The 22,740-nt window shown below is 48.5% G+C and overlaps 2 protein-coding genes across 2 annotated transcripts in view; one reads left to right on the top strand and one right to left on the bottom strand.

The window, feature by feature from the left end:
- LOC120848509 overlaps nucleotides 1–3,939 on the bottom strand; it is a gene marked incomplete at its 5' end in the record, with an annotated part of 70,189 nt that extends 66,250 nt beyond the window's left edge. Inside the window, 4 exons of the mRNA XM_042292713.1 lie at nucleotides 425–645; nucleotides 1,975–2,086; nucleotides 2,288–2,291; nucleotides 3,892–3,939. Of these exons, the coding sequence (XP_042148647.1) occupies nucleotides 425–645; nucleotides 1,975–2,086; nucleotides 2,288–2,291; nucleotides 3,892–3,939 (385 nt within the window). The remainder of the gene's footprint in view (nucleotides 1–424; nucleotides 646–1,974; nucleotides 2,087–2,287; nucleotides 2,292–3,891) is intronic.
- A 1,090-nt stretch (nucleotides 3,940–5,029) lies between these two features.
- LOC121837174 overlaps nucleotides 5,030–22,740 on the top strand; it is a 47,789-nt gene continuing 30,078 nt past the window's right edge. The window contains exon 1 of the mRNA XM_042292709.1: nucleotides 5,030–5,048. Coding sequence (XP_042148643.1) covers nucleotides 5,030–5,048 — 19 coding nt within the window. The remainder of the gene's footprint in view (nucleotides 5,049–22,740) is intronic.

Raw genomic sequence — 22,740 nt, 5'->3', positions numbered from 1 at the left:
TTTTAAAATGCAGGCTGTCTACCCTTGTTGGTGTTAGACTGGTGGCAGCTGTTAAAATCCGTTTGCTCTACTGACGTCGAACTCCTGGTTAGCTCAGTTGGTAGAGGGCTCCACTGGAAATGGAGAGGTCCCTGGTTCGATACCAGGACGGGGTGGGTTTTTATAGTCACGCATCAGTCACCTAGCTGTGTTTGAAGATTTGTGTTTGTCTTTGGTCCCTCTTGCTCCCCTTCTCTGGGGATTATTATCATTAAGAACCTTGAAATTTCACGAGGTAAATACCACCCCCTAAAATACGAATTTGGTGAAAGTTTGAACTTGCTATCTGCCGGTGGCAATTTTTCCCGTTCGTTTGACAGCGCAGGAAACATCGTGGACCCTGTACTTCCCGAGCAAGCTCGCACGTCGAGTTCCCCGTACGCACCCGCGGAGTCGCCAGGCGGCGCGAGCATCCCGTAGCTGGCCCTGCGCGCCGAGTTGACGCCGCCGTAGTCGACGGAGCTCCTGGACGGTCGTCGAGAGGTTGCGTGCGGCACCGAGGCCTTGCCCAGGGAGTTTGCCACGGCTCCGTCTACGGTCGTCAGCACCGCGGGAGACGCGCCGGCGTCGGCCATGCGGTCGCGCCCCGAAGAGCCGAATCGGGCCCTGCAATGGCCACCACAAGATGTAACAGAGCCCGTCGGTCAGACAGTAACACTCTGGGGGAACGGGACAAACAGTATATGCCCACTGACCGACACCACCCAGAATAATGAAAATCCGCGAATTCCCTAGCTCCATAGGGGCTATGTTCGACAAATGTTTTGTTTCTCCTAAAAAGAAACGGATGTGACGGAACTGACGATATTGCGTCTGATTGGCTAGATGCTCAAAATGACAAAAGAGGGAACTTTCGTCATTTGTGCCTCTAACCAGTTAGACGCGATATCGTCAGCTCCGTCACTCCCGTTTCTTTTTAGGAGAAACGAAACATTTGTCGAACATAGCCCCCCAGGTGGCCGCCTCGGAGGTTCCGAGGCAAAGCATCCGCCTACAGATCCCTAGGTGACGGGTTTGATTCCCAGCCGGGGTGCCCGCTACCTGACTGAGGCATATTACGAAGAAGGCGCCCTTAGCCGAGATTTCGGTTGCACGTCGAAATATCACTAGGGGTCGAAACGAATCCTCGAGTTTTTCACTGGGGCGTGCCAAATGCACTACTTTGATTTGGTGAAGTAAAAGCCCGCAAAATTTGATTCACGCACAGCCTCCTCCACTTTGACTGGAGGCAAGGCCCAGCCGAACGTTGAGGCCGCACTCGATTCCAATATGGGTCGGCTCTCAATCCCACCGTGACGACATCCTAATGCTTGTGCACGGGCTTTGATTAGTCCGGGTGGTGCTGCTGGACTGACAGCCGAAGAAACGCAGGGCGAAATCCATTACGTTAGGGCATTTTGCATCGCGATTCCGTCTTCGACGCTTTTATACCTCATTGGTCGCGATAAGGTGACCGGGACTGAACCTGCGTTTCCTCAGATGTTGCTGACTATTTACAAATTTCAAACGCTTGTCTGCCCGGGAAAAAAAAATTCTGAGATATTTGTTTTTGAACGCACGCGCGACGTCTGATGTTTCGAACCAGAAAGCGACTGGGCATGCCCTGACCGCGCTCCGCAGCCCAGCAGAAGACCTAAAATGGCGGCACGCGGAAGTCTATGATTAAAATGCGGCCACCGAAATCTTTTAAAATACGGGGCGAGACCCGAGCGCCATTTTTTCTGTTTGCGGCCAATGAGGTTGCGGCATTAGACGCCGATAAACCAATCGCGAAGCAGAAAGCCTGAACGTAGGTGAACGTAGTAGTGCGCGCCCGGCGTTTCTTGGGGTGCCGGTAACTCGAGGGAGTTTTCGTTGCGGGGCCTCGCTGAACATTTAATCAATTCGCCGCGAACATCTATCGAATTCACGAAAGCGTTAGCGGGGGCAACTCACTTGCTGAAGAGCCTAAGGACGAGGCAGAAGAGCGCCGTGAACAGCATCAGGGCCACGATGACCGTCACCATGGTCGTCAGTTCCGCGTTGTCCAAGATGGCCACTCCACGAGCTGCACGTCCGGACACGGAGAGTTTGAGACACAACCGCGAGCGCCGCCGGTGGGAATGAATTATACTGCCTCATTTTTTTAAATGTGGGTGTGCGTTCGAATCGCTCAATGAGTTATTAAGTTGCTTCCGATGAGGTCTCTTCGGCTGTTTAGATCGCTCAAATTATAACGTTCGCCGCTGTGGGAGTGCCTTTGTCTCACCATCCTATATACAAGATCTAAAATTACAAAATGTTCTGGAATTCAGCTTTTCTGCAGAGCACGGAGACACTTCTAGTCACTGAGAATATAATAAACGCAGGTTGTGACATGTTCCGAGCATCTCAAATTCACTCCAGAATCAATGAGATTGCAGAAGGATAGTGTGATTAGATATATTTATTTATTTATTTATTTATCCTAAATATCCTTCCGGGCATCAGATAGGGGGAAGGGGAGGAGGGAGGTCACTGACACCATTATTATTAATCTATGAAGGTGAGAAAAAACACACACACGCAAAATGCAGTTGGCAGATAACAAGACAAAGAAACAAAAAAATAAAATGCGCACAAAAAACTAGTTTCCACTCAAACGCGACTGCATACGTTGTTATACATTAGTTATAGAAGTGGTCAACATTCGGGCAGTGGGGATCGACACAGTATCGCTGGGTAGACTCTTCCATTCGGAGACGGCGAGAAGAAAGGGAGATTTTTTTAATAGGTTGGTGCGGGCAAAGATGGGACGTACTTTGAAGGAATGGTCGACGCGAGATGAAACATGATTAGGCGGATGGATGTACGCGTGTCTGAAAGGAGATCAGCCGTATGGAGCTTGTGGAAGGGACACATGTGGGCAATGCGTCTTCGATCATGAAGGGGCGAAAGGTTGATAGACAGTTTTATGTTAGTGTCGCTTGAAGTACGAGAATACTTCTTACCGGTGAACCTGGCTGCTTTATCTTGAAGTGCCTCGATATTATTGGTTAAATACATCAAATGAAGGCGCCCACCACTTGATGCATACTCCAACTGCGATCTTGCGAGGAAGGTACACGCAAGAAGCTTGGTTTCATTATTAGCCTGAAATAATGAATGTTTGTTGAATCCTAGAGATTTGGACGCTTTGCTAATGACCTGTTCAATATGAAGGTTCTATGATAGATTAAAAAAAAAGATGTGCGCCAAGATATTTTATTGATGTTACATTTTCGATCTCATCGTCTCCAATTGTGTACGTGTGGCGGGCAACATTTAATTTGGTGGTGAAAGTTACACACAGCCTTAGTTTTAGTAGTATTGATTTGAATCATTCAAGTTCTGCGCAAGTTATTTGCGGTTTCCAGGTCGCGTTGAAGTGTGCACACATCTTGAGAACTAGAAATGGGGCGATAAATGACGCAGTCGTCAGCGAAAAGACATATTGTTGATTTTATGTTGAAAAGAATGTCATTTATATGAAGAAGAAACAATACCGGACCAAGAACTGAACCCTGTGGAACGCCAGAGTTTATTATTATACCAGTTGTGATATATTTGTTATACACAACGGGTTAAAACCGATTGAATAAGAAGCTCGCTATCCAGTTTTTAGCTAATTCGGTCGTATTCTTGACAATTATTTTGTATAACAATCTGTTATGGGCACCGGATCGAAAGCTTTTGCGAGGTCGATATAAACAAAATCAAGGGGAGGTAAGGAATGAACAAACACATGGAGATAAGGAATCAATTCGAATAGTAGCGTCTTCGGGAATAACCGCGTTGGAAGCCATGCTTATACGGAACGGTAAGTTTGTTACTGGAAAGGTGGATCATGGTTTGGGATGAAAGTATATGTTCCGTGAGCTTGCAAGAGACACACGTTAGTAAATAGGGTCTGTAGTTGTTGAAAGAGTTTTTATGTCCGGATTTAAAAATTAGAATGACGTGAGCCAGTTTCCAGTCATCGGGTACTTTGCCAGTGGAGAGGGATTGTTGAAAGAGCCTACCCAGTATAACCCCAGATGTGTGTTTAGTTAATCTTAGGAGTTTGGAGGATATGCTGTTCGGACCGGGGCTGGAGTTAGCCTTCAAACGGTCAAAAGCACACTCGACCCCATGACTGGAAATGCTAATGTCCTGTATAGAACATTCGCCAACCGATGACAGAGCAACTGATAGTAAGAAACTGTCCTCCTAAAAAAAGTCACTGCTAAAAATGGCTTAAACCCAGCAGCTAATTGATGGGGACCCATCATCACAAAGGACCCATCATCACAAAAAATGCTAGGCAACATTGGTGACGGATTAGGCTTAATTACTTTCCAAAACTTTTTTGCATGGCATCTAAACATATTTGAGACCTCTTCATAAAAAACATTGTTTTTTTTTGTTTTTTTTTGCTTTTTGCAAAACACAGAGGGATTTAGATAAACGGTCCAATCACATGGCGTGTGAGAGTGAAGGACACGTCTGTACAGACGCATATTTTGTACACATAATTTACTGTAAACGACTGATTTTTCGCGGGCTCAATATTTCGCGATTTAGGTCAAAGCTGAAGCTTTGAAATAATTCGCGGACTCTAATTTTCGCGACGCGGTGAGATCCCAATGTAGATTTCAATGTGTTTACATTTTACCGGAATCGTTCACGGGACCTATTTGTCGCGAATTGTAGGTGATTCGCGAAATTCTTGAAAACTAGCTCCTCGCGAAAATTAAGTCGTTTACAGTAATTTTGTTTGTAAAGCAAGGTCTGTGTAAGCTAAGGGCGATCCATAAAATAGGCACACAGGCGGTTTGAGCTTCTAGCATTTTATACAAAAAAAAAATAATCCAATTTTCGTTAACACTCCGTTCGTCAAAACCTTAAAGAAATATACTTGAGAACTTGCATGATATGAACTCTGACGTTTCTGAGTCAATGATTTGAGGCAATGAGTCATTAAGTTAGCTATAGTCAATGACTTTAGCTAATCATGGCCACGGACGGACTGGGTACGCGCTCATTGTATTACGGTCTGTCCCGTGAGGCATGACATCACCTATGGTTGCATTTGTGCACTGCCGCGTATGTACGTATGCATATTTGGGAAGCAATCTCTTTGTACTTCGTATGTATGAATGTAATGTAAGTAAATGTAAAAAAAAAGAAAGAATGATGGATAGTACATGTGTCGTGCGTTGACCATTTGTCACTTTCTCACAAAGTCAATCAGTTTACGTAATACCGTGGGCATCAGGCGACCGTTTGCATCTCTGGCCAAAACAACAACAAAAAGTAATGGCAGCGGCTAGTGGATTTTTGGTCACGCCCCGATCTTACAGGCCAGTCTGCCACCACGAATGGAGTCTCCGCTTTGGGCATACCACATGGTTGTGGTCGCGGGTAAAACCAAATGCCTGCTCGATGCGGGAGCCCGCCGTTGGAAGTAGCGCTATGGTGCCTGTAGCGCGTCTCCGACTGTTGTGTTTAGTGTCCTATTTCACCAATAACATTAAAGGTGGTCCTGAAATGGCAACGAATGAAGGAAGCCGGAGGGTTATGCTGTCGGATGTCGCGATCCTGGCGGTGGGTCACAGAAATTCTGTCGAAAATCAGGAGCGAACGCGAGTGTCGCTGTCGTGGCAGCGTCCCAACTTCCAGGTGCCAAAACTTCCGTGGACTGCCACACTATAGAGCGACCTGCAGAAAAACAGGCGTCTGCCACATGCACTGTGGAAAAGACGTCCGAGCTCCACGGTGTTCTGGCTCGAACTGTTCGTTTTTATTCTCGCGCCTCAGGAAGCTCGCGCAGCGAGCTTAGAAAAAGAAGAAAAATTATTTCATCTCTCGGAGCTGACTCCTATAGGGCTCCCCCCTGGCAGCATGGAGCACGGAAATACAAATAAAATTGTAGTTGATCCAATGGTGGAAGGGTTTTGGGAGTTATGTGGCCCATGAAACAGTTCTTGGTTTCTTGGTTTCCTGGGGTGTTACAAGTTGCTCCGAGTATGAAAGATGAGAATTTGAGTCCTGAAATGCGGGTTTGATTCGGTCCATGGCGACGATTTCTCGATGTCCGTGAATGTCAAGAGTCATGGTCTTGTCGGTGCGCTCGAGTATCTTAAAGGGTCCCTCGTAAGGTGGCGTGAGACTTTTCTTCTTGACTTCCTTTCGGACGAATGCGTGGGTGGCAGTTTTCAATTCTTGACTTACGAAGATCTTCTGAGAATGGGGCATCCGAGGTTGTGTGGGCTTAAGTTCTTGCATGAAGTGCCTCAAGTCGTCTAGGTACACTTGGTGTGGAATTGTTGGAGTGCACTTGGTGATATCGAAAAATTCTCCAGGGAGTCGGAGCGGCGATCCATAAACCAATTCAGCCGAGGTGCATTCCAGGTCTTCTTTGAAGGCGGATCGAATGCCGAGAAGGACGTATGGGAGATGGTCAACCCAGTTGAGACGTCCATCTCGTGCTGTGATTGCGGTCTTGAGCTGTCGGTGTAACCTCTCCACCATGCCATTGGCTGACGGGTGGTATGAGGTAGTGTGCACGTGGTGCGTGCCGAGGAGCTGGGCTAAAGCAGCCAACAGCGAGCATTCGAATTGCCGTCCCCAGTCCGTAGTGACGGTGGATGGACATCCGAAGCGGGATATCCAGATGTCGATAAAGTTCTTGGCGACTGTCTCGGCAGTGATGTCGACCAGGGGAGTGGCTTCGGGCCACCTGGTGTAGCGGTCGACGCAAGTCAAGATGTACGTGAAGCCTCGGCATGACGGCAGGGGGCCCACAAGATCGAGGTGAACATGGTCGAACCGTGCCGAGGGGGCACGGAATGGTCTCAAAGGTGTGACAGTGTGTCGGCTCACCTTAGAGCGCTGACATTGAAGGCAGCTTCTGGCCCAACCTCGTACATCCACGTTCATTGTAGGCCACACATAGCGAGTGTAGCGCGTTCGATCTTGAGGACAGAGTAGATGGTGCGACCGACTCCGAGCTTAGGTGAAAACGTTCTGTTTAATCCCCGTGCCGTTGGGCTCGCGCCAAGGAGTTGATTCGTTGTCTTTCTTGGTGGCGACGCTGGACGTATTGACTGCTACAGATAGCTCCCCCCTTAGAGACGTCGCCTGTAGGACTGCAGCAGGCTGCAGGGGACGGAGCGATTCCGTGAGCAGCAGGCGATGAAGTTCCAGGAGTGGCGCTGTTGCTGTTGGCGTGCTGCGAGCAGAATGACGCGGCAGAAAGCGGTGGACATTGAAGGCAGCGTGCGGGGACCGGGCAGGTTCTGGTTAAGGTTGAGGTCAGGCGAAATGGAGACAGCGGGAACAACGATCCGGTAGTGCTCTGGCTCCGAAGTTTAGCGGGCTCTATCTTCACTCGGGCTGCAGGGGAGATGGCGGCCAGCTGCGCGACCGATGCAGTGTTATTCCCGGAGATGACGCACCGAGTGGAGAGCAGATGCCTGACCTAGTAGTGATGAAGAGCTCTTGGACGGTCAGCGACGTACCTTATGAACAGACTGGTGCGCCTTGACTTGCCATGCCCCAACGTGGCGCGGTGCGGCACGCCCCACATGTTGTGGCAGCACGAGACCGTGCCAGGCCAGCACCACACCACACAGATGGGCATGACTGCCGGGGCGACACCAGGAGCTGCGGCAGTGGTGAAAATGCCAACGAACGTAGACTTGCCGTGCCGGCGGGGTGAGCGAGGTGGTCGCAGCCCGTTGCCGAGAGATGCCGGCGGCAGACGCGACGGGACAGAGGCGGTGGTGGAGGCTTCGGATGCGGCGGCTGTGGGTAGATGTGCCTCCCGCATAAACATCTGAAACGCCATGTCTTTGCCATGCCCCGGGCCGCGGAGAACGTTCCCCTGGATGGCAGGTGCTCGGAGTCGATCATCACGTCCGGGTCACCATTTTTGTAGCGCGTTCGATCTTGAGGACGGAATAGATGGTGCGACCGACTCCGAGCTCAGGTGAAAACGTTCTGTTTAATCCCCGTGCCGTTGGGCTCGCGCCAAGGAGTTGATTCGTTGTCTTTCTTGGTGGCGACGCTGGACGTATTGACTGCTACAGCGAGCTGTCACCAGTCGCTGCGTGGCTCGGATGCCCGGGTGGCTGATGTTGTGCATGTGGTCGAAGACCTGCCGACGAAGTGTCAATGGGACGAAAGGTCGAGGATGTCCCATGCTCATGTCGCAGAGGATGGTACCGGTGGAGTGAGGGAGGGGAATCCGCCTCAACACCAAAGACTTCAGCGTCTCAGGGTGGTTGTTCAATTCAGGGTCGTCTCGTTGCGCGGCAGCGATGCGTTCGAAGTCTACTCCTCCAGAGACTGCTGAAAGTGCTTCGACGCGGGAAAGAGCGTCCGCTGCTGAGTTGTCTTCTCCTTTGATGTGGCGGAGATCTACCGTGAACTCTGAGATGTAGGCGAGTTGTCGGATTTCTCGGGAGCAGTAGGCTGTGTGATTTCCATGAAACGCGTAAGTCAAGGGCTTATGGTCCGTTAGGACGTGGAACTCATGACCTTCCAGGATGTGTTGAAGTGCCGAAGGGCAAGGTAGATGGCAAGGAGTTCTCGTCCAAACGTACTATATCGTGTTTCTGCAGGTTTCAGTTTCTGAGAAAAGAAACCTAGTGTCCTCCACTGGCCGTCAAGAAGCTGCTGTAGTACAGCACCTACAGCTGTACTGGACGCGTCGGTCATGAGACGGGTAGCAGCCTCCGTCTGTGGATGGACCAGCAGGGTTGCGTTGACCAAGGCTTCCTTCACGGCGGAAAAAGCTGATGCAACCTCATCGGTCCATTTAAGTGACGATGATGGCGCTTTTTTGGTCTTCAGCAGGTCCGTCATAGGCTGTAGAATTTCGGCACAGTGGGGAATAAATCTACGGTGGAAATTTACTAGCCCGAGAAATTCGCAAAGCTTTCGAAGCGAGGTAGGTTGAGGGAACTCGCGTATTGCCCGGACTTTTTCTTGGAGTGGTAGGATGCCCGACGATGTTATGCGGTGGCCGAGAAAGTCCAGCGCGTCGGCACCGAAAACGCACTTCTTCGCGTTGATGACGAGGCCATACTCCTGCAGTCGGTCGAACAAAAGTCGCAGATGTTGCTCGTGTTCTTCCGGAGAGGAGCTGGCCACGAGAATATCATCAACATAAGCGAAGATGAAGTGAAGGCCTCTGGTGACTTCTTTTATAAGGCGTTGGAAAGTTTGCGCAGAGTTTCGGAGGCCGAAGGGCATCCGGACGTACTCAAAAAGTCCGAACGGAGTTGTGATGGCGGTTTTGGGCACATCCGCTAGCTCGACTGGAATCTGGTGGTAGGCCTTAATAAGGTCTACCTTGCTGTAGATGTTGGTGCCCGCTAGGCCAGCGGAGAAATCGTGAATGTGTGGCAAGGGGTACCGGTCAGGTACCGTGCACGCATTCAAGGCGCGATAATCTCCGCATGGCCTCCAGTCGTTTGGATCCTTCTTAGGGACCATGTGAAGGGACGACGCCCAATTGCTGGAGGAGGGGCGGATGATGCCAAGCTCCAGCATATGTTCGAATTCTCTGCGTGCGATGTTAAGTCGCTCGCCGAAGAGTCGACGAGGTCTCGCAGAGACTGGAGGGCCGTTGGTAATGATGTGGTGGGTCACGGCGTGCTTGGCGGGTACCTCCGTGTTGCACGGTCGGGTTATGGCAGGGTATTCTGCGAGGATGGCTTCATATCTTGAAGACGCCGCCAAAGGGCGCATCGGAGAAGCTTGAAATGACGAAAGAATACCTTGAATGGTGCACGACGTCGTAGCATCCGTGAGGCTTCTGCCACGCATGTTAACGGCCAGGCCAAAGTTCGCCAAGAAGTCCGCTCCCAGTATGGCCTCGCGAAGGTCTGCAACAATGAAGACCCAGCGGAAGAGTCGTCGCAGTCCAATGTCGATGGTGAGGGATCTCTGGCCATAGGTGGCGATGGCAGGGCTGTTGACTGCTCGTAGGGGTCTGGTGTGCTGCGTCTGCTGACGGTCTAGTCGTGATGCTGGCAGGACGCTAACCTCGGCCCCCGTGTCCACCAAAAAGCGTTGGCCAGAGATCTTATCCATGACGTAGAACAAGCGGCTCGGGTGTTGGCCGTAGTCACTTGCCGCTGTTAGTGACGGGCCGTGGGGTTTCCCGACCAGGAACATGGTTGTTGGCACCGTGTGGCACGTTCTGCATACCGCCTGTGGTACCAGCAGAGCGATCTGTCGGCTGACCGTGAGGTGCGTCGCGAGGATGAACGGGTTTGAGACATATCTCGCCTCGTTCGTCGGGAAGGTGCCTCGTGCGACGGCCTCACAGCGGCAACAGCGCAGGATAGCTGTTCCATGCGCGCCTCGAGTCTTGTAAGGGCTGTTTGCCAGGCAGGCGGTTCGTGCGATGTGATTGTCGCGATGGACGGTGAAGCGTACTCAGCGGTGCGGTCCGCAAGCATCGCCAGGCGGTCTAGCGGCATGTCGTCCGCAGCTGCCAGGACCATACGTATTCCTTGTGGAAGTTTCTGGAGAAATAGCTCTCGCAGAATAGGGTCCTGGGAGCCGGAGGCTTGGGGACCGAGCACCTGCCGCATCTGGTGAAGAAGTTGAGATGGGCGGCGGTCTCCCAGCTCCTGGGCTGTGAGCAGCTGCTGGATCCTTGTGCGCTCCGAAGCTGTCGTCCGCTCGAGGAGGACGCCCTTCAGGTGGTCGTAGGCGTCGTCAGGTGGAGGCCGGGACAGAATGTCGTCCAGCTCGTCGGCGACGGTCGGAGGGAGGGAGGCGACGACATAGTAGAACCGAGACAGCTGGGATGTTATACGGTGGAGATGAAACTGAGCCTCGATCTGGGTTATCCAGACTCGTGGATTTTTCGGCCAAAATGGCGGAAGCCGGAGCTGGATGGCCGTGAGGGCAGTGTCGGGGGAACGAAGAGGCGCGCCGTCGCCGGTAGTGTCACCGTCTTGCGCCAGGTTCTGCATGCTGGCTGCGGCTGTGGTACGAGGCGGCGGGGGCCTTCGGATTCCGGGTCACCAGTTTGTGGAAGAGACGTCCGAGCTCCACGGTGTTCTGGCTCGAACTGTTCGTTTTTGTTCTCGCGCCTCAGGAAGCTCGCGCAGCGAGCTTAGAAAAAGAAGAAAAATTATTTCATATCTCGGAGCTGACTCCTATATGCACCACCGCTGCTGGGACACAGCCAGAATCGCGATCGGCGACAGCGTGACTCTTCCATGACCTCATTAGGCGGAAACCGAGGGATCACTTTTTTCGACGCAGTAAACACACCAGTCGGAGACGCTCGTTTTAACACACTGGAGGGCTCTGCACGCTTGCAGAAAGTACTCTATAGTCTCTCCGTCCGCGCCACACGCACTGCAAACCGTTTCGGTCACATAACAGTCGTACCTGCGTCGGTATAGTCAAATACGCAGGGCGCCACCACGAGATCCAATAACCAATTGACTGCCCAGTCTGCTCCCACAGGAGGCCACCGAGCGACCTCAGGCTCCAGAGACGCGTAAATGTGCAGGTTAGTGTGTTTCCGCATGGCAACGGTTTCTCCTGACCCTCTTCACTTGCTCCTGCACTGTGCTCACCCATTCCTTTTGAGTTTTTGGGTCAGTGGCCAAGCAGAAGATATCTAAATTTGTACCAAGACCAGTGACTCGCTTCCCCCACGCCGAGTTGATATTCTTGAGGTGAATGTACATAAAAAGGCGCATAGCCCAACGGTCTCCATTCATGTACCGGAAATACGTGTAATATTCGAGCTTGCTTTTGGCCTCCCGCGCTTTAAAGGAAGACCAGCCGACGTCACCTTCCACCAGTTCATTGGCTACTTGTCCATGGCTTACTCGTGCTCGACGTCCGACCTCCCTTTGGCGGGCTCGTCCGTGCGTAGTCCACTGCTAACACAAATGACAGCATCTCTAAATGTCACCCCAGGCATATCAACAGCCTTCCAAAGTTCTCTGGTGATAATGTATTGATGATATCGATAACAGCTCCAGAGCATCCAGTGGCGCTTCCATCCAACATTGCTGCTTGGAAGTTCTAGAATTTAATTTTTCTGCACAGCACGGAGCCAGCTATAGTGTCTGAAAACATAATACACGCAGGATGTAATATACTCCGAGTATTTCACTATCACTCGTAAATCAAAAATATTCCAGAGTAATATAGTGATTAGCCATAGTTTGCTGGAAGCGCCACTAGGCGACAAGGAGCTGCGCCGCGCACGGGTGTAACTACTATGCTCGAGGACAACTTTCTGTGGCTATGCAGTCTATACGGGAGCGCATGCTTGAGGGGCATTTGGTTTATCTTCATCGGGATGTTCACATTCCTCTGGCGGAACCAACACGTCTGCCTTTCGTTTTCTGCTTTTCGGAGCAGATGCAGACTCCTTCAAAACGGATTCTCTTCGGGCTTTCTTGGCTGCAGGTATTAAATCTTCCCTAATGAAAAATACACCAGGCAATCCTGGTGTGACATCAAAGAATCCTGGTGTGACACCAGAATATCTGGTGTGCCCACCAGCGATGCTGATGTATCGAGCACACCAGCCTGGAGTGCCCACCAGAAATGCTGGTGTACCCGCACATCAGCCTGATGGGTACACCAAGGGAGTCTGGTGTCACATCACAAGGACTCATGCGCCGACCAGGCAGCCTGGTGTGCACACCACGCAGTTTGATGTGACACCAGAGTTGTTTTTTTGTTGACTTCTCCCCCGGTCCGCGCGCGTGTTTTCTATTAGTTTGTGTGCCGCTCCGTCCCCCGACGGGGTGCTTTGTTTCCTCCCGTCTTGGTGGTCGCCGGAGACCCCGCGGCGGGCTCCTTTGTGCTCAAGAAGTGTCCCCCTCGTCCCGAGCACTTTCCCGGGCGGCCTTGAGCAGCTTGGGGCGCTCGCCGGCTCGCCTCTTCGAGGGTTTCTCTTTCCCTTTCCGCCGGTATTCTTGTTTAAATATGAGAAAGTAAAGAAGTCTTCTTTGTGAGTCGAAACCGAAAAGATGTGTTGTTGCGCTTTCCTTACTTCCGACGAGCTTGGTTTGGTAGCAAAGAAACAAAGGAAGCTAGTAATTATTACATTTTTGGAGGCCGAAATGCCTACTACGAGCGAGGAGGGCGTCGACCGCCTGAAGCGAAAGAGGATTACCCTGCGAGCCGCCACAACAAAGATCATCAACGAGACTGGCGTCTGCCGGCCACGGATTCAACCGACATCGGTGAGCTCGAAGAAACATTTGATATTCTTCTACTTAAGGAGGCTTCCCTGAAAGAGCTGGACAAGGAAATCGAGCTATCTGTCGAATATGATGCCTTAGAAGAGGAAATGTCTGGTGCGGAGGGGTACGCGGAACGGATCAGCGTAACTAAGACACGAGTCAACCGTAAGCTGAAAGGCCAAGAATTTTGGAACGACAGGGCGTCCGTTTCTTTGACGCAGGGCAGTGGCTCCGGACAAACTCCAGTTGATCACGGCCAACTCCCTACAACAGTAAAGCTTCAGAAGCTTTACTGTTGTGCTTTTTTGCTTTTTTGAATAAAGTAATTATGGCAGCAGCGTTGTTGTCAAATTTATCATTGTACGCTTTTTTGTGAGTAAAGCAACACCCAGTCAACAGGTGGTCTGGTATCATATTACAACAAAACCTGATGTCCCGCCAGAACACCAGATTCCTGGTGTAACATCAGAACACCAGATTTCTGGTGTCATACTCACACATCAGATTTCTGGTGTCACAACAGAACACCAGGTTTCTGGTGTCACACCAGAAAACGTCCCAAATCACATCTGTGAAAAAGTTTGGTGTAACATCAAGTCACACCAGCCCTCGAGCTGGTGTATTTTTCACTAGGGTTTCGAAGACCTTTCAAACAAAATAAGCCAGGCCAAAAGAACTAGATTTTTTTTTTGCGGTATCCCCCTGCATAATTCTCCGCATTAAATGGCTTACCGCACTCAACAGTGAATGGAGGAGATGTATCACTCACAACAAGATGCTCCCTTGGTTTCACGCAGTGCTTAGCGGGGCATCTAGCGGAAAAAGACGCCAGAAGACTTCACCAATGTCGACTTGGAATTCGGGACACGAATGTAAACCACTGAGCCACGCAAGCCGGGCGGAACAGCGAGAATAGTTGGGTCGCAGCGCCCCGACGCAGAAACATGCGCGTATGCCTTTTTTCTTAGCAAAACAAACCGTACAAAAAAAAAAAAGGCAGTGATTTAGTTTGGCCGTGTCACGGAGAATAATTGAAGAATCCTTGGCAATGACGAAACTCGGATTGCGACTCGATCTGAAGAATAAGGAACGATCAGCCACTCACTTGCACATAAAGGCCTGTTCCCACATGCAGCGGAGCGCCACAGGCGCAGCGCTGACCTCGCGCTAAGCGCGTGCCGACAGAAGCGTTCACCAGCTTTGTATCGCACCGTGAAAACTGCTGCTCACGGCAGACGATAAGTAGCTGACGGCACGTGAGCAGCGCTACATTAGCGCTTCGCTGCATGTGAGAACCGGCCTTAATTGTTACAGCGCACATTGCATTCTTCGGATCTAGTCGCATTTTGAGCTTCAGGAATCGCTTGGATCATCGTAGATTGGCAGTGATTGAATATCTTCGTGCTCTACGGTGTGTCTTTTAGACTTTAAAGCAACGCTCAACGTTTTTATACACATTGAGTTTGGTGTGGTTTCAAATTTTTAAGCAACGTCCATCGTTTTGATAGGCATGGGGTGCGGTGTGGCTTTTAGGCTTTAAAGCAACGTCCAACATTTTAATATACATTGAGTTCGGCGAATGTTTTGTGGTTTTAAATTGAAGTCTAACGTTTTGATATACAAAGAGTGTGGTGAGACTTTTAGGCTTTGAAGCAATGTCGGACGTTTTGATACAGATTGAGTTCGGTGTGAAGTCTAGATTTTAAAGCAACGTCGAACGTTTTCTTACACATTGAGTGCGGTATGCTTTTTAGGCTTTCGAGCAACGTTCAACGTTCTGATACACGTTGAGTGCGGTATGCCTTTTATGCTTTAAAGCAACGTCTAACGTTCTGATACACATTGAGTGCGGTATGCCTTTTACGCTTTAAAGCAACGTCCACCGTTTTCGTACACATTGAGTTCGGCGTGCTTTTTAGGTCTAAAAGCAACGTCCAATGTTTTGATACACATTGAACTCACGTTAACATATTGGTAATATTTGCAACTTAAAATTAACAACAACAACAACAACAAAACACCGCCTACTCCGTGATATCCATGCTAACGTGCCTCTTTTTTAAAAGAAAGTACTATAAAGCATGCGTTTCTTCACATAGCGGAAATACATTTTAAGTCATAGTACCACTTTGTTTTAATATGTTAACATTTTTTTAATTGTCCACTAAAAAGAAAAAAGCCGTGCAAGGTACAATAATGCGGTTTGTTCATGATACGTCGATTAATTAACTAAAACTGGTTAATTAACTTTTTGCTTTTTGAATGTACATATATGGTTTCAATTAGAAACTTACTCAGTGTTATCAAAGAACACTAAATGAATAAATCTGAGTAAGATTAGAAGCACGTGGGAAGCACAGGAGCGTGCTATAGTCACTACTCGTGGAGCAGGCGAACGGCGGATGATGCGAAAACACGAATAATAAAAGGCGGAAAAGCCGAGCTGGTGTAAATTCGCATCGACAGCTTTTCGCTTGCTCCGCTAGCGGTAACTTTAGCACAACCCTGCTCTCTTAGAAATGCCTGCGTGTCTAGTTACCCGCAAAACACTCGTAGAGCCACTCTCTGCGATCTACGAAATCAGCGAAGCGAATGACGAGGCAGAACATCAGTTTAGACCTCAAATTTAAGTTTGCGCTGTGGCATTACGCAATGCAAGCATGACGCTTTGCATTGCGTAATGCCACAGCGCAGACTTCATTTTTAGGTTTAAACGGATGTTCCGCCTCATCATTCGCTGAGCTGATTTCCTACACTGTTAGCAAGTCCCGTGTATTTGGCGAATATTTGGGGTGAAAAACACGTTATTTACACAAATTACCATAAATTTACACAATGAGTAACGGATAATTTATTCAGAAATCATGCGAGGTTGTAAAAAACCTGTTTTGGTTCGGTCATACACGCATAACCGTGTAGCCGACCTCGATAACACACATCGCCCCCGGCGACGACCGCGGCATTGCCGGCTATCGAAGCACCGGAATGCTCGGGGACACACTTAGAAAGGACCGTCGAGACAAATGCCGCGGAAAAATACATGTCTCAGAGACAGATATGCACCAAAAGCTTTTGCGCCATGTCGCAGGACGTCGGCGAAACCCGAGCTTACCGTGCTCGCCGCCATTTTCTGGTCGATGGCAATGCGGCTTCCATCATGTCGCCCATGTTTGTATTTAGTTTAGGGGTCTTGATAACAGTTTCTTACACACCAAAAATAAACTCATGGGTCTAATTATCCGTTCCAAACAGTTAAAATGGATATAAAAAGCGTGTCCTCGATGTGAACACGTGACATTGCAGTTGGTTTCGTTTTTGCTTCAACCTTCAACTGCAAGCGATCTGGCCACGGCGCAAGCGCAACGCCGATGTACGCTGGAAGCAAGAGCCGGTTGGCTTTCGTTGTTTTTGTTTGACCGGAGAAAATCTGGCAAGTACGCATGGCGCCACTACTGTTTTGGTTTGACGGGACGCGAGAAACTCCGCATAGAGCTTCGGAGTTTGCGAGCACATAGTGAAGACGTGACCGGAGAACCCTGTGATGTTCCCGGAAGACGGAAAGTACCATTCGTAATCGTCGTGTGTGTTTTGAAAGCGAAGGGAGTCACAGGGTTCACAATTGTTCACAACCACAAGCCAAGGTTCACGACAGCGCGGCGTTGACTTCGGGGATCTCGTTCTGTTTGGTGCAACCCGGCGATCCGAAAAAGAGCTGAAACGTTCGTCGTGTGTGGTACGGTGCTTTGTATTCCGGGTCTGTTTGAACCACGCCTTTAACACGGAGCGCAAATTGTTTGTTCCGGGGTGGAGGTTCAACGGGTACAGTCCCGTCGTCGTCAGCTGATTCGGTCCAGCTGGTCCGGGAGGACGCAGCGAGCGTTTTTAAAAGTAAATCTTCCTTCGTTCCGTTTCAAACCGTGTAAGTATCCCGACACATACCGTGAGTAAGAAGCAGCGGGCGTTTCCAACAAAATTACGTCGTTTTAATTGAATAATGGACTCAGGATTGTTGTCTTAAATCTGCCGTTTTTTATGCTTCATGTTGGACTGAGTTTGCACAGCGACGCACACCGCTCGAGTAGATGATTCGGTCCTGCAATGAGTTTGTTGCGTCAATCATGCGGCGTGAATAAATTAGGGCAAGGTTTCCTACCTGCCCACAGATGCATGCACTGAGACCATTTTTTAAGCTGTGAACGTAGTGCTCTTTCTTTATTTTGGAAGGGGCGTTGGTGCATTTATTATAGTACAATCACTTGAGAGTTGAGAAATTGGAGAGCGAGCAAGCTTTCCCAACTTCGTCTATTTCTCTCTGGCACTGCCCTGTTTCAGTTTCAGTAGGCATATCTACTAGCAGGTACAAACTGTTCTAAAGCAGGTAAAAAACGGGAAGCTTAGGACGGTGCGGACTCCGTGTTTCGCGCTTTTCGCAAGGTGACTGGGTAAATGCTTTTGTGAGATATGCGGAATATGCAAGCGATTTTGTTATGCCCGTCGTTTGCGTCTCTCCAGCAAAACGAATAAGATGACCTACTACAAAGGCGCAATCACAAGCCAAGATTTAAGATAGCAGTGCGTTTGCTTCGGTGATCCGTGTAGCTGTATATTACCCTGCTCTCTGCAACACCGTGTCATGACGAAGAGCTGGAACGGTCACGGTTTGTGTTGGCCTCCTGGTTGACAGAAACCCGCGTCGCCGGCATCGGCACCGAGTGCGCTTAGGCTGTTGATGCTCAAGCCTTTCATCCGCGGCTTGTCGCCAGCTCATCCTGCTGCTCAACGGTGAGGAAGCAGCGAGAGTAACCTCGGAAGTGAATGTAAATCCTCGTTCATTCAGTTATCCGGTGTCAAAGTGTGGAAGATGTCCAACGTGTACTGAAGGCGGGAACTACGAGCGTTTTGCCTTGCTTTTATAACCGAAACCAGACCAACGAGATAACTGCCTTGCGTACTCTAAAATGACGGAAGCAATAAGTTTCAACAGGTCGAGTACGTTACTGGGGATGTAGGCGAGACGGTGCACACTGTTTAAACGCTTGCAGTATCCACGAGTGGTACCAGGAAAGCGACGTTAACAGAGAAGGAGCTCGCGATTCAGCACAATGCACTGCTACGGGCCCGTGTATCTTTAAAATTCGGGGTGGTGGCAGTACAAAAAAAAAGACGCATCAGCGCCCCACACCAGTGTTCACGAATAACACCGGTCACGAACTCCCAAGCCCCACCGCTCTTCTCGACACCGACACGACATACGACAACAAACTGCATCAAAACGCCCCAAAAGTGAAGGCGTCTGCTCCCGTACTGCATCTGCTGCAACTAGCGGAAGTGAAGTGTTGGGCGGATGTCCGGATGTCCTTCACAAAAATATATAAAAAATGCTTTGCGCAAGGATCATTTTCATTTATTATTGTATACGTAATGACAAAATCCCAATAATTTGTTTTCCTATCTGATTCAAGCTAGTCGGACTGCTCATAACACTGGTCAAGCAAGAAAATAACAAAAATTTGAACTTTTTCATGACCGGTTTAAGATTTATTGTTAACATATCGTTATTTATTGCAACGGACAAACATTATAGATTTTGCCTCTATACTTTTTAAATGCAAACAGTTCTAACACACGGCTGTCCATTGCGCCGTGTTTTGTGTATTCTTCTATAAATCTGTAATGGTCAGCGACCAAAGAGCTCACCCGCACATGTCAAGCTTATATGCGCCGCGGGGAACTATGGATATCGAATAGGAAGTCTCGGGCGTAGTGTCGGTTGTTGTGTTTGTGTACATGTCGGTGCTGTGTAGTACGTGGTACTGGTGTTGCCTGCGTTGTATATAGGGTTGCTGTGTAGTCGTGGTCGTTCACAGTGTTAACAGACTCGTCTTTTTTCAAATACAGGCTGCTAGAAATCTCGATAGGTGGCGCAAGTTACCGCCCGATTCTGAATAGTTTGCTGAAGTTATTTATCCATGTGAGTTCGGCATTCGTTTTATTTTTTGTCTAGCGGCTCGTTTAGGCTACCGCTACCGACACCGCCGACCGCCGACCGCCGACAACGCACGTACGTACCTTTGCAAGTAGCTACGTGCTACGTCCGCCGCTTGGAGACATTTTTACTGTGTGTAAATACATCGAACGAGAACTAACGCGCCCTGTGTGCTTTCAATTCGGCTGAAAGGCGCGCGGCTCGCTGGGCTCGTCTCTCGCCTGTTCTCGGCCGCTGGCCGCCATGCTTCATAAGGAACACGCTCGAAACGTTTTTGCGGAAGGCAGACACGGTGTAGCGTGTTAAGTTTACACAGCACCTCATGCGTAGACGAAAAACACAGATGGCCTCGTGTAAAACGAACACGTTTCGACGTGTCCGCTATGGGACAACGGTTTACACGTCTGGGCGTGTTATTTTTGCTAACAGTGTAGATCGTAGAGATTGGCTCTTCGAGTGTTTTGCGGGTAAGTAGACGCGCAGGAATTTCTAAGAGAGTGTTGCCACGCTGTCGCTCGATCGTAGGACGCGGCACTTTTAACTTATTAATACGATTTCAGACTGCATGTATTCTAGCATTCCGTGTTCTCGTAGCTTATTTCTCGTAAAATTCGGAATAAGTTTTTCAGAATTCTCATTTTCTTTTTTTGATTTTGCAGAAAACTTTGGGGTTAATTGGAGTTTACTTGCGTTATATTTTTAAGTTTGTGAAATTCGGTGTTTACTTTTACTTTATACATTATTTTCAAAATTCAAAAACAAAATAAAAAAAAAAGTTTCAACACAAACATACCCCAAATTCATCAGAGCACGCCTGCATTAAAGGATATTGCTGCAAATGCGTTTGGCATCGGCGCCCTTGACATCGGCAATGCCAGCTATCCCACCACAAATATTACAAAAAAAAAATTGTTGCCTTAATAACAGTCGGTACTTTTCAATACCTGACTTGCTGGACGTAGTTACCTGGAAGCATTGAAGCTTCAGCTGTTCCCCCCTCTACTAATGTCTACAAGTTTATAGCTTTCATAATTATACAAACGCGACACCTCCTTCCTCTATTAAGCACCGCTAGTGTGGTTCGAAATGGAATCCGAAACAGTTGTTCTTGTCGTGACATAAAGGTGCAATGACCCGCTGACCTGAACGAATTTTGACGAGCAAAACGGTAAACCCCTTTTTGTCAGTAGCCTAAGATTTCAAAGGATACTGAAGAGGCCTCTAATCTACCCCTGCCGATTCTTCTCTTACATATAATATAAAAAGCACCATCTTTTTTTTTACCATTGTGATTGAAATTTTGAGCTTTTCTGATCAATCCGAATGGACGGATATTTTACAGGAGAGAGTTTTTTTGGATAAATACGAATGGTCGGATATTTTACCGGCGAGTGTTTGTCAGATTTTGTAGGGTTTATCCGAAAATACGAAACCCTACATATATCTAACAAATTTCTTATACAGGAGCAAAGCTATAAGTAGAATGATGCAGTACAAAGAATGACACAGTGCGCACTGTGCCAACAATAAACTTCTGTTTTTAATTCGTGAGAGTCAAACTCGCATTTTGGTCGTCAAATTTACGAATGCGGAATAGCGGATATGTTCGTCCCTTGCATAGGTATTGAAGCTGAAGAACGATACAATCTGTTCCCCGCCACGATGGCGCACAAACCCCACGGCAGTAGACAATTCAGCTGGGAATGTGCTAGGGTCACTCTATCACAAAAACCTTCAAGTAAACCAAGCAGGTGTAAAGCAATAAATAAAAAGACCAAACTTGGCGCTCTAATGCTGTAGCGTGAAAAACATGCCACAATCGGAACTTTCAGCAAACCGCTACCGCGTTCCGCGTAACGCTTACCGAAGCTTTTGAAGCATGCCTTTAACGCGAAACCAGCACTCACGTTATCAACCGGGCGCGCGCTTAAAAGCCTGCTGCAAATGCTCTGGCAGTGCGGCACGCAATACACGGTAACGTTTGTTAGAAGTCCCTAAAGTACCTGGGTAAGGATGTAAGGTAACTTCTAATTTTTCATAACATAATCACTTCAAAGTGACTTTTCAAACTTTGGCATATTTACTTGAATTGTTAATTACGTTCTTGAGTGAAATATGAAACTTTTGAATTATGAAGGCGATCTCTGAGACCTGCGGAACAGCAGTGCTTTTCCATCTCACCTGCAAAAAGCGACCGGGACCTTGCGCGTAGTGCCATCGCGCGACGTTATGAACAAGTGACATGCATCCGATTTGCTGCTCGGTACGTACACCCCCCCCCCCCCCCCTATACATGGCGTTTTAACGTGACCTTAGCCCGCTATTTTGTTATTGGATGTCCCATGATAAATCAGTGTTGGCGGTAATGCGTTACAAGTAACCGAGTTACCTGTAACACGTTACTTTCTCCGGTAACGCGTAACGTATTCGTTACCTTTTCGAAACAGCAATGGGTACTTTACTCACGTTACTATATCGAGTATCAAGTATCGGAGTTACGTCATTCGTCACTTCTTTTTTTGTTACTCTTAAAAAACAGTGGTATTTACTAGGTGAAGGCTAGTACCCGCTTGTAATATCTGTTACTAGGTGTCTAATAACTTTAGGTAGTAACTTCAAGCTAGTAACGGTTACTAGGTCAAGAAGCAAGTAACGGCTGCCAAATGGGAGCCGGTAGTATGTATAAATAAAACGGTTCCTAAGCTAATATATTTTACTACCTTTATTAAGTAGCAGGCAATAACTGTCAGCGTCAAATTCAAAATTGGCGAAGAATTAGCGTCGCTTGGATATATTTGTTTTCCACACTGCATACATTCAAACTTATACATCGTATATTTCACATTTGCAAACGTATATCACGTTGAACACAGACAAAGAATTTGAACACAGAAGGTTCGCACACGCACAACATACACGCGACGTCAGCCTAGCTCTATCGTTGCCCGATGGCTACCAATGCATATTTTATACTCATCATTCGATAGACGTCGGTTGGTCAGTGACCACCTCGTTCATAAACGATGTTACAAATATGGTGCTGCATTCGCACCAATATTGTTTTCCAATACTGTTGCTAAACATTCCAGGGGATGTATCACTTACTAAAAAGTAACGGTACACACCTTAATTATTTGCAACAATCTATAAAACAGCATCCCCATGGGTTCCCAGTAGCCATGTCCTCCCTTCCCCGCATAGACTGCCTTATTTTTCGAAAGCACGTCCCCTTGACACCCGCATCGTCTCCGCACTGATTTCGCTTCCTGGTCGGGACTTTACGCTTTTACGGTCACTCTCACGACCGAAGACAACTTCATAATTATCATGCAACCACTGAGCACACAAAACTAGTGCACGGACGCACAAATGGCTTTCTGTTCTTGGATCTAGAAATTACATCGACCAACTCCCACAATTGTTTGGCCGAAGTTTGAAAATTGTTGCACCGCACCTTGAAGTTTGAATTTAGTATAGTTTTTTGTTTGCTTTTTT

This window comes from Ixodes scapularis, unplaced genomic scaffold (assembly GCF_016920785.2).
Source record: "Ixodes scapularis isolate PalLabHiFi unplaced genomic scaffold, ASM1692078v2 PGA_scaffold0__279_contigs__length_252992795, whole genome shotgun sequence".
Lineage (NCBI taxonomy): Eukaryota > Metazoa > Arthropoda > Arachnida > Ixodida > Ixodidae > Ixodes > Ixodes scapularis.
Note: the sequence above shows the minus strand (reverse complement) of the source record. Positions and strands in the feature narration are given on the sequence as shown.